At 36.4% G+C, this 23,016-nt stretch overlaps 1 protein-coding gene across 1 annotated transcript; it reads right to left on the minus strand.

Moving 5' to 3' along the window:
- Window positions 1–15,503: 15,503 nt before the first annotated feature.
- LOC112018092 (protodermal factor 1) lies at window positions 15,504–18,900 on the minus strand. Its single transcript, XM_024050595.2, has 3 exons — window positions 18,672–18,900; window positions 17,544–18,075; window positions 15,504–16,033 (listed from the first exon to the last, which is right to left on the minus strand). Exons 1-3 carry the CDS (start codon window positions 18,820–18,822, stop codon window positions 15,682–15,684), a joined length of 1,035 nt encoding a protein of 344 aa, XP_023906363.2. The 5' UTR covers window positions 18,823–18,900; the 3' UTR covers window positions 15,504–15,681.
- Window positions 18,901–23,016: the final 4,116 nt, after the last annotated feature.

The following is a 23,016-nucleotide window of genomic DNA, read 5'->3' on the forward strand; positions in this document are numbered from 1 at the left end:
ATCAGAGAGTTCTACTCAAACCTCTCGGTCCACTCCTATGATTCAAACACTCAGGTGAAGAGTTGGATACGGGGTGAAAAGTACACAATTACTCCTTCGGTAGTGGCTGATGCTTTTAGGATGCCACTAGTACGGAATCCTGTTTATCCTTACAATGAGTCTCCTCCCCTAGATGACATTATGTCATTTATTACTAGTACTTCTATCCAGTGAAGTTCTAATCCTCGGATCACCTTTCACAAGTTGACCAAGATTCATTATCTCTTTTTCCGGATTTCTTGCTATTCCATTTGGCCTATCTCTCACCTGCACACTATTCCTTTGGAGAGATGTGCATTTTTGTATGCCCTTGTCACAGATACTCCTATAAGCTTTCCTCATCTTTTCATTCATTCTTTAATTTGAGGTTCATAGGAGTAGTTCTACTACTCATGCTTTTTTCTTTCTTGTTTTCGTTCATAAGATTTTGTTACATTTAGGATTATAGCAATTTCTAGTGTCTGAGCTCGTTCATATCATAGCTCCTATAGGTGCCACCTTTCTTAGGCAGAGGGCTGCACAAATGCGAGCTAGCTCTAAATGCCCTAAAGTCGATTCTTCCTCTTCTGGTGCGCCTCCTCCTCCTCGTCCTCCTCCTCCTCCTCCTTTTACTTCAGGAGGTCCGACTGTCGATGCTTATGTTGATCCGACCGTTGCTGCTGCTCTTCCACCTTCTGCTTTGGATGTTGCTAGCATTCGTCGTGATTTAGACATTTTCATGACCGTTCAGGCGGCTCATGGTCAGTTGTTGGTGGACGTACTTACTAAGCTTCGGGCTTTGAGAGCAGATTTGCTGAGTTTTAGACGGTCACCTCCGCCACCTCCTTTTGATGATAAGTGATTGCCCTTTAGCAATTCATCACAAAAAGGGGGAGTACATATGGATAGGAGATTTTGTTGATAGGGGGAGATTTTTGTTGTTTTGGAGCTGTGGAGCTTTAGATTGTATCTAGGTGCTTCATCATGTATTTATATTTTTTGGCTTATGATGCATTTTGTTTTATTTGAGTTGTCTATGATAGGGGGAGATACTGTGATGTGTTTATTTTTGTTTCTTGTTTCACAGTGTGCTACATTGATTATTGATTTATATTTATGAGGTTATTCATGATATATGTCCTGTAGTTTATGTTATGTGAAATCAAGGATTTATTTTGCTTTACTTGTATTTTTCACACATGCGTTTACGTGTTTGTTAAGTGTTACAGGAACATACAGGTTGATTCAGTCGTGCTGTTGTCTACACTTGCAACTGATAGATAGTAGTTAAGTTGAATTTGTTTTTGATGGGCAATGTTTTTGTAATGGGCTATTTTTGTAACTTTGAGCATTTTATCTAGTTTTTATTTTGTCACAGATTGCCAAAGGGGGAGTTTGTTGGGTTCTAAGTCTTTAGGTTTAAATGTATTAGAACTTCATTTTGTAATGTTGGCAAACCATGATCAAAACATTTAGTCTTGTTTTAGACTTGCTCAAAGTAGGTTTATGTGTAAAGTTGGAATCGAGTGTACTGCAGGATTTACTGTGTAAATTTGCCTGGCTCGATCGATCGAAACTCGTGCAGATTGTTTTTCTGTAGAATTTTCAACTCAATCCAAGCGTGTTTGACGTGTAGGGTTTTATGTTTTGCCCTAAGTATAAAAGGGAAAATCCTAGCCACGTTTTTATGTTGTTGTAGTTGTTGTTTATGCTGTGTATGTGAATCTCTTGTGAGATCTAGAAGTGTTTGCTTTCACATATACTTAGGGTTATCAAGAATTAAGATTTATGCCAAGAGCTTGATGATCATTCAGTTGCTGCATTAAGAGCATAAAGATACATAAGCAAGAGTGCTTGTACTTGCTATGGATCTTTATACTTACTATGGATCTGAGAAAGAAGTAATCCGTGGACTCGGAGCTGTCACGTGGTCGTGGTAGTAAGTTTCCTACTCAAGGTAGCAATAGGATGTTAGTGGTCTAAGTCGCTATTGTGTAAACTTCAATTCTTTCATAGTGGATCTATTTTACCTTGAGGATAGTTAGGTTAAATCCTCTCCAGGTTTTTTACCGATTTGGTTTTCTTGGGTTATCAAATCGTTGTGTTATTTATTTTCCGCACTTTTTAATGATATGATATATTTGTGTTAACCTAGATCTGATAATTTGACTAAGTTATCACTTGGCTAATTAACTAGGTTAATCTGGTTGTGTTTTAAGGGATCTAAAAATATATAACTTGTATTGTAAAATTTATCTTCTAAGAAAAATTGTATTGAGTTGAATAATCTTCTTTCAGATCCAAGATTATAATAAAAGATCTCATCTTTTCATCCTAATGATCATGAGAAAATGAAAAAAGCATATTTACACTTGTCAACCTCTTGGTCATGATTTCCCTAAAAAATAAATTAGTGGAGCATTGCAACGATTTAATCCTGATTAGTTTAAAGAATGTAAAAATTTGTTGGAATAGATCATAAAAATAGATGATGCATTTTGTTTATATTGTTACTTATTTAGATAATATGTTGTGATAATTGAATGGGAGATCAGTAATATAATGATTGCTTGGTTTTTTATAGGTTTTTTTCTATAAAAGTTATTCCTCATATGGTTCACTAACAAATACACTAGCATCCTTTAACAAAATCCTAATAAATAGAGGGCCCTCCTATTAACTTGTTAATGGACTGTTTTAAGAAAGTTATGATACTACTTTTATGGAAAATATAAAAAAACCGTCAAAAAATTCAATTGCGTTTTTCCCATCCGATAAAAAGTTTCTAAAAATATTTTCTAAACCAATGCTCTTAGAACATCTATTAACTTTTCCTATAAATAAATATCTAAATTATTGTATTTTAATTATGGATACAGTAGTTTGTAAGATTTATGTAGTAAAACTTGTATTATTCTAACATCACTTTATTAATAATATAAAATATTGCTAAATATCCAATCATGCGATAGGACCAATTTTGTAACTGAGGCAATTGGACTGACTCAATGTTTTTTTTTTTTAATATAATTTGATAGTTGAAAAAACAAAATGTGATTTAAATTTTGAACGTCTCTATGAGAAACATCAAGAAATGTCATTTAAAACTCAAGTTCTTTGTTGGAGTGACCCACTCTAGTGATAATTTTGTAACCTAAACCTTAATATAAAATACTAATTAGGCACCTCCATTGTAGTAATAGGCAGTGCCGACTCAATGGGTGAGCGAAATAGGCAACCGCCTAAGGCCCCCAATGAAAAAAGGCTCCTAAATTTTTTCCAATAGAGATATTCTTGTACCAATAGAAGTATTAATTGAGCCCTAAATATTCACCAATAAATAAAAAGTAGTTGTTTTTTATCAAACAAAAACCAGTTAAAGAAAAATATTTTCATTGGATGGGTCAATCATTTAATCTCTCACGCATAAATGTTAAAAAAACTCATTAATCTTACACTAGTAAATAAATTTATACTCACATTCTATTTAGAAATATCAAATATATAACTTTAATACAATTTTCAATCATAATTTTTTAGTATTTGGTTACTTCATTCAATAAATAGTGTTTATTTTAGTTGTATAGTCATGGGTTCATTTTAATTTGTAATTTTTTTCTAAAGAATAGATTTTAAATGAATAAAAAAAACTCAAAAGTTAAATAAATATTCTACTAATATTCAAAGTATAAGAATAGACCTCACCTAAAATTGTCGCCTTAGGCCCCACAATACCTTGAGCCGACCTTGGTAATAGGACAAATTTTAGAGTCTCATAGCTAGAATTAATAAATCGTAATTAGATGTTTAGAACGTGCACATAAACCCTTGGAAGGACCTTCTTTTTTATATAGCAACCCTTGGAAGTAGGGGTGTTCGCAGTGCAGTGCGGTGCGGTTTTCTTACATTTTTAGCACCACACTTTGCAATGCGGTTTAACTAAAACCATAACTGCACCGCACCTTATTTTTGCGGTCACATGTGCAGTGCGATGCGGTGTGGTGCGGTTTAGAGTTTAGCGAAAACCATAACTGCACCACACCTCATTTTTGTGGTCACATGTGCATTGCTATATATAAGATGCAGTTTGAATAGTATGAAGTCAGTATATTTTTCAAATTTTGGGATTTTCCTACCCAGCCCAAAACTGTTTTTTTTCCTTTGTTTTTGGCCAAGTTTTAAACTATTGAGCTAGTTTTTTCTTTATTTTTGGTGGCTTTCCTAGTCAACACTTGATAGGATAATCAAACTATTTTTTTTTTAAATTAGGGTTATTAAACTATTAATAATATATTTAATATTAAAAATAAATAAATATATTAATATATAGAGAGGTTGCGGTGCAGTATAGTTTGTGCGGTTTTCTTATTATAAAACCGCAAACCACACTGCACCATGCGGTGTGGTGCGGTGCGGTGCATTATTACTTGCGGTGCGGTGCGATTATGCCATTTTGCTGACGGTTTTGATGTGGTTTTTGCAGTTTGTACGATTTATGCGGTTTGGTGAACACCTACTTGGAAGGACTTTGATAATACGATTTAGTTTTTAGATAATATTAAAAACTAAGTATCAAAGTTATTTGAAAATTACCTAAAGGTATTGATCAACATTTTATGAGCCCAGTATCAAAGTTATTTGAAAATTACCTAAAGATATTGATCAACATTCTAATGTATACTTACCGAAAAAAGTGCCCGCGCGCACAAAAAACAAAAAAACAAAAAAACAAACAAACTTATTGGCCATATTTAGGGCAAGAATAGACAAGCCAAAAAAGACTTTAAAATGGACTTATATTTCGGATAGAGCAATTAGTAATATTTTACATCATTCTCATGATGCAATCATGGAATGAGGAAAAGGAGAAAAGTGTGACTGACGCTGATGATTGATTGCACCCCAGCAAATTGTGATGTTTACAATTGGACTCAAAAGTTGACTAACACAAACTTGGCTTATTTAATTTACAAAATGTCCACTGCTTTCTTGCTAAAGCTGATCATCCTCTTCGCTATCACTATTTTCACTATTTTAATTTAACATAAACAGGGTGATCTTTTGGGTGTCCAATGGCCATAATTTTTAAATTAATTTCTTGCCTGGTCAGGTTTTAGCGTTTGTTGAGGGGATAATATCTTGAAAGCCTCTGATTTAATAATTTATATATCTATATATATATATATTAATTGTCAAAGTTTAGAAAAAAATCCAATTAAATTTTAATTAGATTCTTAATTTTGCGTCACGTGTCCTATTTAATTTTTAAGTTTGTACCAAGTAAATTATTGAGTATAAAAATCGAAGAGTTCAAAACCAATTAAATTCTAAATTGGATTTCAATTAAAGTCCAATTTTCCGTCACGTCTCTATCTAAGTTTTTAATTTTTGTGAGAAGTAAATTATTGGATGCAAAAATCAAAAAGTCTCAAACCAATTAAATATTAAATTATATATATATATATATATATAATGAGAAACCATTACTTATTTTAGAAATATATGGTTTTTAAAAAAAAAAAGTAAATCAAAAAGTCTCAAACCAACTAAATATTAAATTTTATATATATATATATATATATATATAATGAGAAACCATTACTTATTTTAGAAATATATGGTTTTTTAAAAAAAAAAGTGTAAGTTAATTCCTTGTATAACTTGAACCGTATAATTGTAATTATTTTTAATTGTATTCATGCATATACACGGGCCGGGCTACACACTAGTTAATATAATAAATAGGGATATAACTTAATTATATTAAGCCAAATTATATTATATTAACTAACCACTCACTCTTCTAATTATTATTTGGTGTGCAACTTCACTTACACATGTATTATAGTTAATGACATTCAATAAAAATAAAAAATAAAATTACAAGGGTAAATGTTCTATGTTACCCCAAATATGTGTAAGCTCCAAATTTCTAATCCTATCACCAATCATTGTATAATTCAAAATCTTTTTATTAGGCTAAGAATGCATACAAGAACCTCATAAAGATACAATCTTAAAGAATACACTCGAGCTATCACATCAAAGAGGTTCTCTATAGTCTATAAATAATTGCTAATTGTGATTTTAGCCACACACCAAAAAAAAAAAATGCTAACTGTGATTTAAGTGGGATTTGTTAGAATTGTATGCGAAAAAGGACCCATCAATACAACGACACCCAACGTAATTATTTTCTTCTTGCCTTATTGTGCAAATTGAATGTACTTCAAATAAATTAGTCAAGCATAATAATTAATAAAATTCAGCAACCATTCAAATAAGCCAAATAAATTAGCAAGATCAATAAGGGATTTTGACTTATTGGTTTTTTCTTTTCTTTTCTTCTTTAAATGAGGAGGGCATTATCGTGGTTAATTTAGGGTCAACGGCCTCTTTGTTTGTAACCTTATTGGTAATTTGGTACGCTTGTTATTTCCATGGTCAAAAGAAGAAAGGCTGGTGGTGATGTTGTGATGGGGTTTCGAAAGGATTGTTTGAAATATGCGTGTGTATTTTAAAAATAAGAAAAAAGTTAACTGAACAGTGAATTAACAAATGTTTTAAAAATATTCGTTAACATGACTCTAAATTAAAAAATAATGCTATAGTTATAAATTATTATATACTATTTTTACAAAATGTTAACGTGACTAACTTCTTATTAGTTTTCATTTGGACCTACTATTAATATCACTCTTTTATTTACCAATAGTTACTCACTACATCAACAGATTGTAAAAAAAAAAAAATTAAAATAGTTTTTTTTTTTTTTTGACAACCAAGATAGGAATTTCATTAAATCACTTAAGTATTACGAGTAAAACCAGCCAACGTAAACAGAGATTAACATATTGGCCTGGCATGGGTATGCATGTGATGGCCTTCCAAACTTACAAAACTATGCGTATCTTAATGCTGAAACTCAACATAATTCCAAACTTAAGGTGTTAAGAACTGACAATGGTTCTGAGTATCTTAATGCTGAATTTCAGTCTTTTTGTTCTGCTCAAGGTATTATTCATCAAACTTCCTGTCCTCATACTCCTGAGCAGAATGGAGTTTCAGAAAGGAAGCATAGACATGTTGTTGAAACAGGTCTTACTCTCCTTTATCAGTCCCATCTTCCTCTTAATTTCTGGTCTTATGCTTTCACTACAGCCACCTATCTTATAAATAGACTACCTTCATCCGTATTAAGCTTTCAATCACCTTGGGAAAGACTGTACTCTACCACTCCTTCTGTTTATGCTCTCAAATCTTTTGGATGTGCTTGCTATCCTTTTCTTAGACCTTATAATAAGAACAAGCTCCAACCTAGGTCTATCCCATGTATCTTTCTAGGTTACCCTCCTATGTCAAAAGGGTACATTTGTCTTGATCCTACTTCTAACAGAATCTATATTGCTTGCCATGTTCAATTCAATGAGAATCTCTTTCCTTTTGCAGCCAATCCCAACCTTACTAATTCTGCTATTCCTTTTTCCACATCTCTATCTAATTGGTTGTCTCCTCCTATTCCTAATCCTTCTGTTTCAGCACCCACTACTTCTCCTGATACTTCTCATGCTTATGTCTCTTCCAATTCTGACTTAATCCCCTCTCTACTTCCCTCACTTCTTTCTGCTACTTGTCCTATTCCTGTTGTCCCTACTCCTATAGATATTCCTTCCTCAATGTCTGCCATTTCTTTACCTACTTCTATGACCTCAGAACCTGTCCAACCCTCTTCTTCACTCTCCCTTCCTACTCCTTCTAATCTGGTTTCTTCCTTCACTAGTACTCATCCTATGGTCACAAGGTCTAAGCATGGAATATACAAGCCTAAGGTCATGCAGGTACAATGTGACTATACTGAGGCAGAACCTCCTTCCTTTGCCATTGCTTCCAAGCATCATCAGTGGATTGCTGCTATGGATGCTGAGTTTCAATCCTTACAGAAACAACAGACTTGGTCTTTAGTTCCTCTTCCTCCACATAAGAATGTTGTTACTTGCAAGTGGGTTTATAAACTCAAAAGGCACAGTGATGGATCTGTTGCCAGGTATAAAGCCAGACTTGTGGCTAGGGGCTATCTTCAGCAATATGGGCTAGATTATGATGAGACATTCAGTCCAGTTGTTAAGCCTACCACTGTTAGGCTCCTTCTTGCTTTAGCTGTGCAATTTGGTTGGAAATTGAGACAATTGGATGTTTCCAATGCGTTTCTACATGGCATTCTTAAGGAGGAAGTGTTTATGGCTCAACCTCAAGGTTATATTGATCCTGCCTTTCCTCAACACGTGTGCCTTCTTCACAAAGCTCTCTATGGTCTCAAACAAGCTCCTAGAGCTTGGTTTGAGAAATTTACTTCTCAGCTACTTCATGTGGGCTTCTGTGCTTCAGCTGCTGACAGTAACTTGTTCATCCTGAGGCATAACTCTTTTATTGTGTATCTGTTGCTCTATGTTGATGATATCATCATCACTGGAAATTGCTCCTCCTTTGTTTCTTCCATCATCTCTCTTTTGGGTAAAGAATTCGACCTTAAAGATCTGGGCTTACTTCATTACTTCCTTGGTTTACAGATTGATTATACCTCCACTGGCTTGTTTGTACATCAGTCCAAATATGCCTCTGATCTTCTTAAGAAATTTGGCATGACTGAGTGCAAACCTTGTAATACTCCATGTGCTCCCAATCATCATCTTCTCCCTAATGACAGCCCCCTATTAACTGACCCTAAATCCTATAGGAGTCTTGTTGGTGCTTTACAATATCTCACTTTCACCAGACCAGGCCTATCCTTTGCTGTCCAACAAGCTTGCCAACACATGAGCACTCCCACTGACAATCATCTTCAAGCAGCTAAACGTATCCTCAGATATCTCCAAGGCTCTCTCCATTTTGGGATTGCATTTACTCCAGGCCCAATCTCCTTATCTGCTTATAGTGATGCAGATTGGGCAGGGGATCCTGTGGATCGACGTTCTATCACTGGTATGGTAGTATTTTTTGGCAATTCTCCCATCACCTGGTCTGCTAAGAAGCAATGCACTGTGTCTAGATCTTCCACCGAGGCTGAATATCGTGCCTTAGCTTCCACCACTGCTGAGCTATATTGGCTTCGCATGCTCCTCAGAGACTTTGGCATTTTTCTTCCTCAACCTCCTCTTCTTTGGTGTGACAATGTCAATGCTTTAGCCATTGCCTCCAACCCTGTATTTCATGCTCGCACAAAGCACATAGAGGTTGACTACCATTTTGTACGTGAGAAGGTCCTCAGACATGACTTACTTCTTAAATTCATTTCAACCCATGATCAACTCGCTGATCTATTTACCAAGGGTATTTCCTCTCCACGGTTTAATTGGCTTACCTCCAAACTCATGTGGAAATTCCCCTTTCGTTTGAGGGGGGATGATAGTGCAAGCTCAGAATTGAAGATTGAAGAAGAAGGAGCAACTGTTCCAACGGCTAGTTCTCAAACCAAAACGGTGTCGTGTGGAAAAGTGATCAGACATAAAACACACCAAACGCATAACGGCGTCGTTTCTCATTAAACTCAACGGTGCCGTTTTGGTTTATATTAGCTATTGAAGGATTGAAGGAATCAAGCACGTGTGAGAGGTTGTTATGGAACGTGCCAGACGGTTACAAGATTCTGTTGCTCTTCTCTCTTCTTCAACCTCTGAAATATCTATATATACTTGTATCTATTCATTTGTAGTGTAAGAAAGTGTATTGAATTTTTCTCCATAATAAGAATCGTTGAGCTCTTTAGTTCATTGTTGTTTTAGTCTCTGTTTTCCATTTCTGGTTTTGGTTAACACAGTAACAGTGAGATTGAGAGTAGTTTTTCACAACGAAATAAGCACTACCACTAGTGTACGAAACAACCACTGCCACAGGTGTACCGATTCTATTCCTTAGCATAGCCTTGGTAGTCTTGTAGCAGAGTCATTGCCCCTCTGAGAGTGTCCCTGGGGTGGGCTTGTTTACTGTCAAATATGTACCTGTTTCGTGCATTCCAGATGGCCCAAGAGACTACAGCCCACACTTCATTTCTTTCTTCGTCAACACTGGCGCCAGTTCTTTCACCAAACCGTAGAAGTCCTCTGCGTATGAGTTTCTTTTCTGCAATTTCCCTTCCACCATTGCCCATACATTTCTAGCCATGGGGCATCCCCAAAGTGCATGAGCTACCGTCTCATCGTGTTGCTGACAGATTGCACATGCCGAGTCCAGTGGGATCTTCCTTCTCCATAGATTCAATCGGGTTGGGATTATGTAAGAGCACGCTCGCCAGACAAACGTTTTGACTTTGGGAGGTACGTGTAACTGCCAAATACAGTTCCACAGCCTTTTATCCCTCTGCGCCGAGGAGTGCTCCACCTGATCGTCTTGCCTCATGCGAATGGCAACTCGATAGGCCGATTTCACCGAGAATACGCCCTTTTTATTTTCCTTCCATAATAGCTTATCTCGGTCAGGTGTTGTACCCAGATTGCATTGTTGAATCTCTGCCACCGTGTTAGGCATGAATGTATGGAGAAGTAGCTGTTGATGCCACTGCCCTGTATCTGGGTTGAACAAATCACACACCCTCATGTTTTTCTCTGCCTCAGGCCTGAATTGTGGGGGATGTGGGAGCCACCTGTGGTCGTCAACCTTGATGCTCTTCCCATCTCCCACCTTCCACACCGTGGCTGTCCGTAACAATTCTCTAGCTTCAAGCAGACTTCTCCACACAAACGAGGGGTTGTACCCCAATTCAGCCTCCATGAAAGTGCAATTAGGGAAATATCGTGCTTTATATACTCTGAAAAATAGAGAGTGGCTTCCATGGATCAATCGCCATGCTTGTTTTGCTAGCATGGCAAGGTTGAAAGCATGGATGTCTCTAAAACCCATTCCCCCTCTATCCTTTGGATTACACAGTTTATTCCATTTAATCCAATAGATTTTCTTCTCATTTCGTGTTTGGCCCCACCAATATTTTGCTACTGCTGAATTAATATCATCACAAATTTTTTTTTGGGATTTTAAACATGCTCATGAAGTAAGTTGGGATTGCTTGTGCCACCATTTTGATTAGTACCTCTCTCCCCGCCTTTGAGATATTTTTTTCTTTCCATCCCATTACTCTTTTTGTGACCCGCTCCTGTACCTCCCTAAAAGTGCTTACTTTGGACTTACCCCCCACCATTGGTAATCCAAGATACCTCTCACAATTGGTCATGATTTGTGCTTCTAACATGTCTCGGATTTCTTCCTTCATCTGAGGCCTTGTGTTTGGGCTGAAGAAGAGCGTGGTTTTTTGTCTATTGATGGCTTGGCCCGATGCTTTCTCATATGACCCCAATATATCAAGCAGGTTTCAGCATTCTACAGTTGTTGCCACACAAAATAGTAGGCTATCATCCGCAAATAGTAGGTGTGAGAGCTTGACTTCGCCATTGCATGACACCACCCCTTTCAAAAGTTGGTTATCCATGGCTCTACGGATGAGTAAGGAGAGACCCTCAGCACAAAATAGGAATAAGTATGGAGACAAAGGGTCCCCTTGCTTGATGCCACAGGATGGTGTGATGAAACCTCTAGCTTCTCCATTGATTAGAGTTGAATAGGATGCCGTATGCACAGTTTCCATGGCTAGATTGACCCATTGCTCTAGTAGGCCAATTTTTAGCATTATCCTTTGGAGGAACACCCACTCTACCCTGTCATATGCTTTACTGATGTCAAGTTTTACTGCCATGTGTCCCTTTCTTCCATTTCTCTTGTTTCTCATACGATGGAGCATCTCAAAAGCCATTGTAGTATTATCTGTTATAATTCTACCAGGCACAAAAGCACTTTGTGAGTCAGAAATGATATTGGGTAAAAAGGGCTTTACCCGGTTGGCAAGAACCTTAGAGATAATTCGTGATACAACATTTCCCAGGCTAATTGGTCTGAAGTCTGTGATATTTTCTGGGTCATGTTTTTTTGGGATAAGAACAATATGTGTGTAATTCATTTTTCTTAGGTATCTTCCAAAGTGCAAAACAAATAATACAGCAATAGTGACATCATGTCCAACAATATGCCAAAATTTTTGAAAAAAGAAAGGCGACATACCATCAGGTCTTGGAGATTTCGATGGGTGCATTTGGAAAAGGGCAGTTTTCACCTCTTCCTCCGTATAAGGGCGGGTCAATGAGTGTGCCATACCCTCCGTCACGCTCCGATCCACAGATTCTATTACATATTCCATATCCAGTGAGGAGGAAGATGTGAATAACTATTTGTAGAACTCTTCTGCTATGCTGGCAATTTTGTCCTCATCAGTGTGCCACTCTCCTTCCCCATCATACAAACCCACAATGGTGTTCTTCCTTCTTTGTTGACTCGCCCTTTGGTGGAAGAATTTTGTATTTTTATCCCCTGCTAGTAGCCATATGGATCTCGACCTTTGTCTCCAAAAAACCTCCTCATGATGCAAGAGCTCATTTATCTCCTTCTTCAACCCATGTATCCTCTCCACATTTTGCCCATAGCCTGCTTCCATCAATGTGGTGAGCTCTCCTTGTTTTTCTTTGAGGCGATTTCTAGTGTTTCCAAAGGTGGCACGACTCCAAGCTATGAGATCCATTCTGCATTTTCTTATTTTCTCAAATAGGCAATACATAAGGCTACCTTGAGGTTGTGTTTGGTTCCATGACTCCTAAATGATTCTTTCACAATCGGAATGAGCCACCCATTTCTCTTCAAACCGCTGGATTTTGTGGCGTCTTCTCCGAGGTTGAGTGGGTGGTGCCATGTCCAACATAATAGGATCATGATTAGAGTAGGATACTGAAAGGTGACTCACTTTAGCTCAAGGGAATATCTCACACCATTCAGATGTTGCAACTGCCCTATCTAACCTTTCTTCAACAAAAACTTCTCCATGCCGACCATTCCTCCATGGAAAACGATATCCACTAAAACCCATATCAGCCAAGCCACAATGGAGGAGAGTGTGACGGAACTCAACCATTGGAGCCATTGGTCTTATATTGCCACTGCTCTTTTCGTCTGAGGCCAGCAATTCGTTGAAATCACTTAAACATACCCAAGGAAGAGAACCTCAGGCATGTAGGTGTCTCATGAGTCTCCAGGTGTCAGTTTTGCGTTCTTCCTCCGGGTGTTCGTATATACCTATTAGTCTCCATATAGGTGAATTCTGTGCGTGTACAGTCACATCAATATGGTTTGGTGAGTATGTTTGTGTGTCCACAGTCACCCCCTCCCTCCAAAGTAGTGCCAATCCACCCCTACATCTGTCACATGAAACAGCCAGCATGCCATTAAAACCCAATTCCGTCTTAATCGGTTTCATCTCTCTGTCATTCAATTTTGTTTACATGAGGAACAAAATTGTGAGAGCTTTTTTCCTCACCAGTTTGGAGAGGACTTCAACTGCACGACGGTTCCCAAGCCCTCGGCAGTTCCAGCTTAAAACGATCATTATGATCGGCGGGGCTGAACCTCAGCCTCTACCGTTGATATTCCTGTTTGTATTTTCCTTTCTTCCACCTAAATTGCTTTGCATCATCATACCCATGGTTGCTGCTTTCATTCTGTCTCTTTGTGCCCACTTTCAAAAGACTAGAGTATGGTGACTCGGGTTGTGTTTTGGTTGGAGAAGGTTTTGTTTTGGCTGAGGAAAGGGTGGTTTTTTTCTGCGTGTGTTTTGTTTTTGGTACTTTAAGTTGGTCACGCGAGGGTGGTGTGCGTAGGGTTTGTGGTTCATTTTGTTGTGCGCCATATGTAATTGGGACGGAGAATAAATTGTTTTCTTGATTCTTGGTGCTGTTTAATGTGGGCTTTAATTTTGGTTGGTCTAAAATTGGAATGTTTAGGTTGTCCAGGTATGGTTGTGTTAATGTGGCGTTATAGGGTTGGGTATTTATGGTGTTTGAATTCAGTGGGTTTGTAACTTAAGCATTTGTTGTGTACAGCTGTGGTGACGTGGTGGCAACGTGGATGTGATTGGGGCATTAAGTAACCTAAATGAGGTTGCGAATAATCCGGGTTGGCCTTAGTTGTTTCAGTTAACGGGTTGGCTTTTGTTGTATCGTGTATCGGCGAAATATCGGTATTGTGTTTGACAGGCGATATATCAGTATCGGGTTTGCTAGGCATAACGGTTCAGCCGGCGAAGGATGGGCGTTGTTTTGTGGTTTGGTCCATGTGGTTTGTTGGGTTCGGGTTGCATTGTACTGACTTCTTTCTACCTCCACCGATCTCCCCCTTATCCCCGCCTTGAGCCATTCTCCATAGGGTCGTCCACCTTCCTCGGCTTCCACAGGTGACGGACAGTCCTTATGATCATGGCCTATCCGACCACAATTGAAGCACCAACCCACTAAACGTTCATACCTGAACGCCACTCGTGACGTCTCTCCTTCCGAGCTAATCACAGGGTCTCCCCGCCCGAGTGGTTTATCAAGTGGGACCTCTACACATATCCGCAAGAACCTAGCTTGGTCTGAGTTGAAAGCTTTATAGTCGACTTCCACCAATTCACCAATACTCCTACCAATATCCCTTCCTGCTTCTTCATTAATTAGATAAAACGGCAAACCCCAAACTTGAATCCAAAATGGTAGCTTCGAGAAAGTGACTGAGCTGACAGACATCCCTTTTTCCCATCTTCGCAAAGCCAAGAGATGGTTATCAAAGCACCAAGGTCCGTTATTCCAAACCCATTGCAGTTGGCTTTCCATCGAGAATTTGAACTGTAAAATCCCCTCACCCACTTCAATTATCTTCATATCCTCACCCAGTTTCCACATACTCCGTAGCAAGTTTTTTGCAGCTCGTAAATTTATTTGCTTTGATGTGAGAAATCTCCCAATGAGACTTAGGGAGAATTCCTCTAAAATTTTGTCCCTCTTCACTGGTCGGATTGACATAGCCTCGTCTTCTTCCGTAGTGAGCTTCATGTTCTGTATACGTTCCAGCACCTCAGACTCCATAGTAGAGTCTAGTGTCTGCCTCTTTACTGTCTAAACAGGTTACAACTCCTACTGGACCCACTCTTGGACTTCCCTCGTGATAGGAAAGAAAGATGGAAAAAAGAGCTCACAGTATGTGAGAAGTAAGGCTCACCTGGCGTGAGAAAGTAGTACTCTTTCCAAGTAAAATTAAATATGAAGATAGAAATTGTGTTATATTTTGAAGGGAAATATGTTGGACAGACAAGATTTTTCGAGAGTTTGGATTAAAAAGAAAAGAGTTGGATCACCTGGAGGATCTTTAATCACCATCTTAAATTAAAAATATACAAACAAATATTATTATAGATTTATTAAGATAAAATCTCTTTAAAAATTGTACCATATAGACACAAAGTGGGGATCCACCATGGCTTTCTATCACGAAGCATTTACTATTTCCCCATCTCAAACATGATATATAGCTTTCTAAAACCTTATTCCTCTATTAATTAATAAAAACTATGAGAAAAAATAAATAAATAAATAAATAAAAACCCTTGACTACTCAGAATATCAAGAATTTACCAGTTCAAGAAGCACTATTACAGAAAGAAAAATAATAATAATATAAAACATATACACCCACAAATAATATAACCACATAAACCCAAGCTGAAGCTGTCCACATATAAATTCTATAATGCCAAGAAATGAATCACTTGCAAGGGGTGAACTTGCACGAGACTTGGCCATAACCAGAATTGGCTCTCCTGAACCGCAGTGCAGTGAGGAGGACATTTCGATTGGAGCCCATCAATGCCCAATTCATGCGTTGGGTCACACCAATTGCATTGTATGGAAATTGAAGGCTATTATAAGAGTTGAGAAAAGCAGTGGTCCCTTCCCTTAGAAGAGTCCTATAAGGGTCTCCTCTTCCTTGTAGGCCTTGCCACAATGTCATGTCTGTCCCATATCTTCTAGCTGCAAGCAAACCAAAAGCAACTGCTACCTTTGTGTCTGGGTTCACTGCCCTCCAGAAACACTTGTACTCAGGCATTGTCCAATTGCTGGGATATCACATAAATCAATTATGGGTCATGATCATACAATAGATTTAAGCCCTATTTTTACCTCTAACAAGAAAATGAGAAGAATAATTTGAGTCTATGTTCTTTGTGAAAGAATTAGATGATGACACTAAATTACAAGACTCTTGACATATTTAAGCATTATTTAGAGGTAACGGAATTTTCATTTTATAAAAGTAGATCTCTGTCTAAGACCAATTTTACATTCCCTCATGTAAATTGGAGTAAACCTTCAGTACCATCACATTAAAGTTGCATGAAACCTAAAAGTAACATTACTAGTAACTAGCAAGTAATAGGTTCATAAAATGGAAATGTTCAATTCAATCCGAAAGTGAATAAATTTATGGCCAGGAGCAATGCCCTAGCCAACTAACAACAAACAATTGTCCTTAATTGCTAGAAGAAAATTCATGTGACAAGTTCCTCGTGATGCTCTAAAGTGATGTTACTATGTTACTTTTTTTTTGCCGAAGATGTTACCATGTTACTAATTCACAAGTCCTCAATCCAAAAAAAAAAAAAAGAAGAAGTCACAAGTCCAATTATTTGCTTTGTGGGTTGTAGCTTCTAATGGGAGTTGCGGGATTTAGATATTTCAATCTCTTTATCACATGATTTTTACCAAAGGTAATGTTGTCCTGTGCTCACATGTACATGGTAAACACTCGTAGTTATACTCTTTGAAGCCCGGGGCATATGTAAGTTGTCATGCACACACAGAATCGGTATCTCATTTATTAGTTAGATGCAGTATCTCCCTCATATTGAATGGGCTCCACCACTTGTGAGATCCACATAATGTAAGAGAGATGTTGCATATAGCTGTACATATGATACATTTTTGTGCAACTAGATTTTACCCTTAAACCTTGATCAGCTTTCTTACAAAAATAAGGCCAATTTATGGTTTAAAAAAAAAAATTTATTTTTCTTAAATCTATATATGAGTGTACATGATATCCCAAGTGTAAAATTAGTTTTTATATATGTTATAAAAAAAATGCTAACAGATGTTCTTATGACAGTGATTAACAATATATTTTTAAAAAATTTTGATTAAAAAAAAATACACACACAATTAATGTATTTACAGTTTTTTTCATATTTAAAAGTGGTGTCAAAATTTTTCTAAAATAAATTGTTAACCATTGCCCTAAGGACACTCGTTAATATGACCCATGTTATAAAGTAATACCACATATAATTTGCATTTGTCAAAATTATATCTAAAAGGATATTTGTCCATTTTTACATGACAAAATGAAAATGACAAAGTGTCATGTTGGGCTGTACAAGCATGACGTAATAATATACTACTAATTAATGCAAGTATGTTGTAATATACTACTAGTAAAAATAAGTTTTGTCAAAAGTCTTGTAATTCAATGATAATTCACCCACAAAAACAACTAATTAAGGTTTAAATTCTTCTCCCTTATGTATTGCCAAAGATAAAAATGTAAAAGCCTTAGTGTGGTCAACTTACTCATGTAGGCATGCTGAAGCTTCTGAGAAAGGTATTGTTGGCATTGGAGGCAGTGGGGGCAAAGGAGGCATCGGAGGGAGTGGTGGCAATGGAGGCAATGATGGCAATGGAGGCATTGGAGGGAGTGGTGACAATGGAGGCAATGATGGCAATGGAGGCATTGGTGGCAGTCCGGTCATTGGGGGAAGCTTGAAAGGCGGAGGAGACACCACTGGTGTTACCGGTGCAGGTACAGGGTTAGTTGACCTTGGGCAAAATGACATAGGCTGAGCAGGCTGAGTAAGCAAAGGATCCACTGTATATATTTCCATGCCAAACATCCTAAACATGAGTCTAAGATTTTGGGCAGGTCCAGCAGCTGCACCACAACCTGTTGAACCCTGTCCACTGCCAGAAACTTGTGCATAACAACCACTCAAGTCCGGGGAACCATCAAACTTCATTACATAGGTTCCAAACCAATTTGTAGTCTCTTCCCTTGACATTGTCACTTGTCCATTACTATTGGCACAGGCAACTGTAACTTTAATTCCTGCATTTAACAAACTGTATTATTTAGTTCAAATTACAATCTTATGTTAGATGGACTCCTAGAAGTTATATTCCCCTTCTTTAATAACTACAACATAAAAGTAACACAACCACTTAAAAACAAAAACAAAAGCAAATATATATATATATATATATATATATATTATTAGGGGTTAAACTTTTAAAGTGTACTTGGAAGTCAACAAGAAATTATTCATAATGTCAAATTTAAGTACATTCCTTAAGTGTGTTGTATCAAAAGGACTTTAGAGAATACCATTTATATTGTATTGTCAATGCAACCATACCTAACTTTTATTTAAGTAAATCATGAACTATTTCTCAATTGGGAAATCTTAAACAATTGAGGACTTAGGTATGGCTCATAAGAAGTGTCCAAGCCCCAATCACCAAATGGCATTAAATGACAAGCATGCCCTCTAATACCATCCAAGATTGGTGACTTGGTTTAACTGAGTAAGGGTATAATATATGGAACTGCCAAAAAAATAAGAGATTTTATGCTACAATATTGTACAGGAGAGAATATCTCAAACATAAAAGAAGAATGTAGTAGGCAGGGGCTATGGATCTCACCATAAATGGGATAATCAAAGAGGGACCTTTGGCCATCTTTGCACTGGTCACAGAAGACGATGCCAGTGACCGTGGCATCTGACTGAGCTCCATCAATGGCTGCAGCAAGAATGAGGAAACCTATGAAAAAGAGCTTCTCTAGCAAATCCATGAAGGTTTAGAAACTGTGGAAGGAGACCATGAAGCAAGAAAGAGATAAGAAGAGAAGGTATGGTGTTATCAGAATGTGACCAATACTAAAGACTAAAGAGTACTAGTATGAGATACTTATATAGTTATATTCAACTCTCAACTGCCTACATTTAATGACGCGTGGAAATATGAAATGAAAACTACTGAAACTGGAGGAACTGTAAGTAGTACGGAACTTCATTTAAGATTGGCATTTGGGGGTAAATAGACTTGCCTTGAAGATGTTGCATGCCAGAGAAATTGGTCTGCTATTTTAAATTTTTACCCGCCAAACACTTTGATGTATATTAACTTCTTGTTATGACTTAGTCATGAAGATCATGTTGGTTTTATGTTATCGATACATGATGGGAGCTTTCAGATTATAAGGGGAAGAGACTAAAAATTCTTTAGGTTTTAAATGCAGTGATTGAATATTTGGCACCTTGTAAGGCAAATGGTTGGGAATAAGGAGGAAGTCTTGTAGAGCGAAAAAAAAGAGAGAATTTATTTTTTAGTTTTTAATTTTTTTTACAAGTGGGAGACGGTGGATTAACCGAAAGGTTAAATCTATGAGTTTAAGTCCAATTATATTAGATTAATTTCTCAATTTCTTTACCTTTCATCCATGCGGTAGTGGTACTTCCACCCATAAGTGCATAACTCACACATATATGAGCAACAATTTTCCTCTCTAGTACAAATTATTATCTCTCTATAGACTTACAAACCTCTCTCTTTTTGGGCCACAAACAAATCTTATAAATTATCCCTTTATCATGGGTTCTTTTTATTAATCACATATCAAACTTGCACGCGCTCATTCATGGAAACTCCGTAGGTACACCTCCAATATCCTATTACATGGAATCTCAAGTTGCATCATTCAATATCCTATTACAACAGTGCAATTGCAGCAGTTGGAACCACTGCTATAGCCTATATAGGTCTACATGTGCAAATTTAGGGTTTATATAGGTCTGTAGATGCAATTTTAGGGCTTTTAGTGGCAATTCAAAACCTCTGCGATAGGTCTTGTATTTTGTAGTCATTCTTCATTGATATAGCACCATTGTCAATACTAAACGGTTGGGTCTTTTTCCGAGATCATGACCTTGATAACTTTGTTATCATGTCCTTTCTCAAACCGTGATACCACTTGCTAGAGAAACAACACCTTAAAGAGACTCTAATTAAGATTTTAATACCACATATAAAAACATCATTTAATTCAAAAGTTTAAACTTGTTGGAGTATCTACACTCACTCTTATATATCCAATAGATTCAAACTCTAATTCTCTTTCACGGGATAGTTGGGCAATACCATTCAACTACCAAAAACTCTTAAAAAGATATTATAGGCATAGCTCTGTATACTTGCAAATTGATGAACTTAATTGTACTTACGTTTTCCTGGCAGGACCTTTTACCCTCTTTAGTAATGTGAACTTCATTGATGGGGCTTGCTTGTATAGCTGTATTCAACCCATTGCCTTGTATTAATGTTGGATTTTCTTGTGCAAGTCGGAAAGATGGGTCACAATGCCAATTAGTAGCAATGTAGCATGCCTTTGTGAAAACTATTGTTTCTTTCTGTTTCCACCTTGCATTAAATGTCTATGACCCGCAAGGTATTGAGAACAAGAAATACGATTTAACTTTAACCAGTCCAATATTAATATCTTAATCAATATCTCAATTCCTTTCCGATCACGAACCGACAATGGGTTTGAAAGCGATCGACAAATTTATGATCAAGGAGTGGACCACACATGGCCCTACAGATATAATTGTTAAAAAAACTCCAATGAATGCCAGCTTCTAATACCCCAAGTATATTTGTTTTCTGTCCTTGAAATTCTTTGGGGTGATCTAAAAACATAGCATAAAGTGCATCTAATATGCTAGTATTAAATATTATTTTTACTCTTTACAAAGAAAATAAAGTCAAACTATACATAAATGTCAGGAAAACACATACCACATCATTGACTCTATGCTTATTAAAATTAGGAAAAGCTAACAGATATCCTAAGACATTTATTAGTTTATGAAATATTTATAGAAACTTGAAAAAGAAAAGAGAAATGTTAACGGATGACCTTAGAACAATGATTAACAATCTATTTAAAGAAAGTTTTTATGGAAAAAAAAATTAATATTTTGACAGATTTTCTATTTTTCATAAAAATAGTGTTAAAACTTTTCTAAAAAGACTAAAATGAATTGTTAACCATTGCTCTAAGGGCACTCGTTAGCATGACCCAGAAAAAAAAGTAACCGACTTTTTTTATGTCTTCTTACATTTCCCATAAAAATTGTATTAAAAGTTTCTTAAAATGGTTATTAACAAATACCCTAAAAGCATCCATTAAGATAACTCAAATAATTTTAGGGAAAAGTTAAAGGATGTCTTAAAGACATTAGTTTAAGAAACATTTTTAGAAACATTTATGGAAAAAGAAAAAAATAATTGATTTTTAATAGATTTTTATATTTCACATAAAAGTGGTATTTAAACTTTCCTAAAATAGTCTATTAACAAATGTCCTAAGACATCTTATTACTACTTATTAACATTTATCCCCGACACATTTGTGAACAAAACTCATCTATGCTAAGAAAGCATAAATATTATTAGAGTTTGAGGCAGCATCCACAGCCTTTAATTCCATCAATTCTTGTAAAACTAGTTCTTGACACATAGGCATGCCCATCAAGTCAACAAAAAGATGTGTCTTGTGAGAGTGAAAATGGCAAGGTTTGTGAAGTGTGTCGCACCTAACTCCTTCAAGGCAGTGCTCATTTTCATAAGTTCAAGACGTGGGCAGCCCTATAGCCGTAATACTTGACACTTTAGCGGTAGCGGTATTAGTTGGCCATCAAAGTTGTAGTAAGCATTGATGAAAAGCCTAGCTAGCTAGAGAGATCAAGGATGTGCTCATGTGCTACAATCCATTCCCCAAAACCTTTCTCTTTTCAACTGCATTGCAGATGCTCAGATATAATGAGACTCATAAACTTCATTTTGGGTCCTTATAGGTTGGACCATTCTCGTGTCCTTGTGAACATAAATAGGTATCCAAGATAAATTCTAAATAAATAAATAAATAATAAATAATAAGAAAAAAGAGCCATGTTTTATGCACATTTTTTTCAAAACGTTAAGGTAGTAAGTTGTAATTGATCTAACATCACTTTCACGTATATTCACCGCAAATACAAATTTAAACACACCAATCACAACTTGCCGACAAATTATGAAATTGTGTATTTATAAGTGTTGTTAGACTTTCCATTTAAATTCTCTATCATATAAAGTAGGAGATTCATTAATGGAATGGAACCATGAAACAACTCAATAATTTATTTATTTTGGTGAAAAATATTTTTTACAATTTCCTATGACAAGTATACAGAAAATATATCCTATTGTTTAATTAATATAAGCCCAATAGAGCCAAAAAATAAAAATAAATAAATAAATAATAATAAATTGAAGGTTAGATACTTAATAGGTCACCAGACTCACCACAAATGAACTCGACACCACAAAAAAAGCTCTCCCAAATCCCAACGATAATTTATCCCTTTACGGACCGACAGATGACCATCATTGACCAATGTTAATGGCCATCAAACATATGTAGGGGAATGGGATCCAACCACAAAATTATGTCTTCTAATTGTTGTCATTTGTGATATGCCTATAATTTATGTTCTTTTATTATTTTAAAGATTGTTTTTTGTTATTAAAAGAGTTTTTATAAATATATATATATATATATATATTTATACAGAATCTTGTTATTAAGAGTTAAGTAAATGGGACAAGGGAAGGATAAATTTGGTATTTTTAGTTTATGGCAAAACATTCTTTAGGAGGTGCAAGGATATAGAGTCCATATTGATTGCTCAATTTGATCAACTTGCAGTTGTTGAGCACGTGATCAAGTTGAAAATTAATGTTCTAATGGTTAAACTAGTATTGTAGTGGGGTGAATATTGAGCAAATATTGGGTCTTATTATAATAAGGTTAGTACTGAGCTCAACTTAACTATCAACCCAAATGATGGAGATAAATTCAATATTGGCTAGCCCATTTTCTAAAAAACGCAAAACCATGGATCCTTGGTTAGACCCAATACCCTTCTAGGTCACACAGTAAGGT

This window comes from Quercus suber, unplaced genomic scaffold (assembly GCF_002906115.3).
Source record: "Quercus suber isolate HL8 unplaced genomic scaffold, Cork oak 2.0 scaffold_272, whole genome shotgun sequence".
NCBI classification, from domain to species: Eukaryota; Viridiplantae; Streptophyta; class Magnoliopsida; order Fagales; family Fagaceae; genus Quercus; species Quercus suber.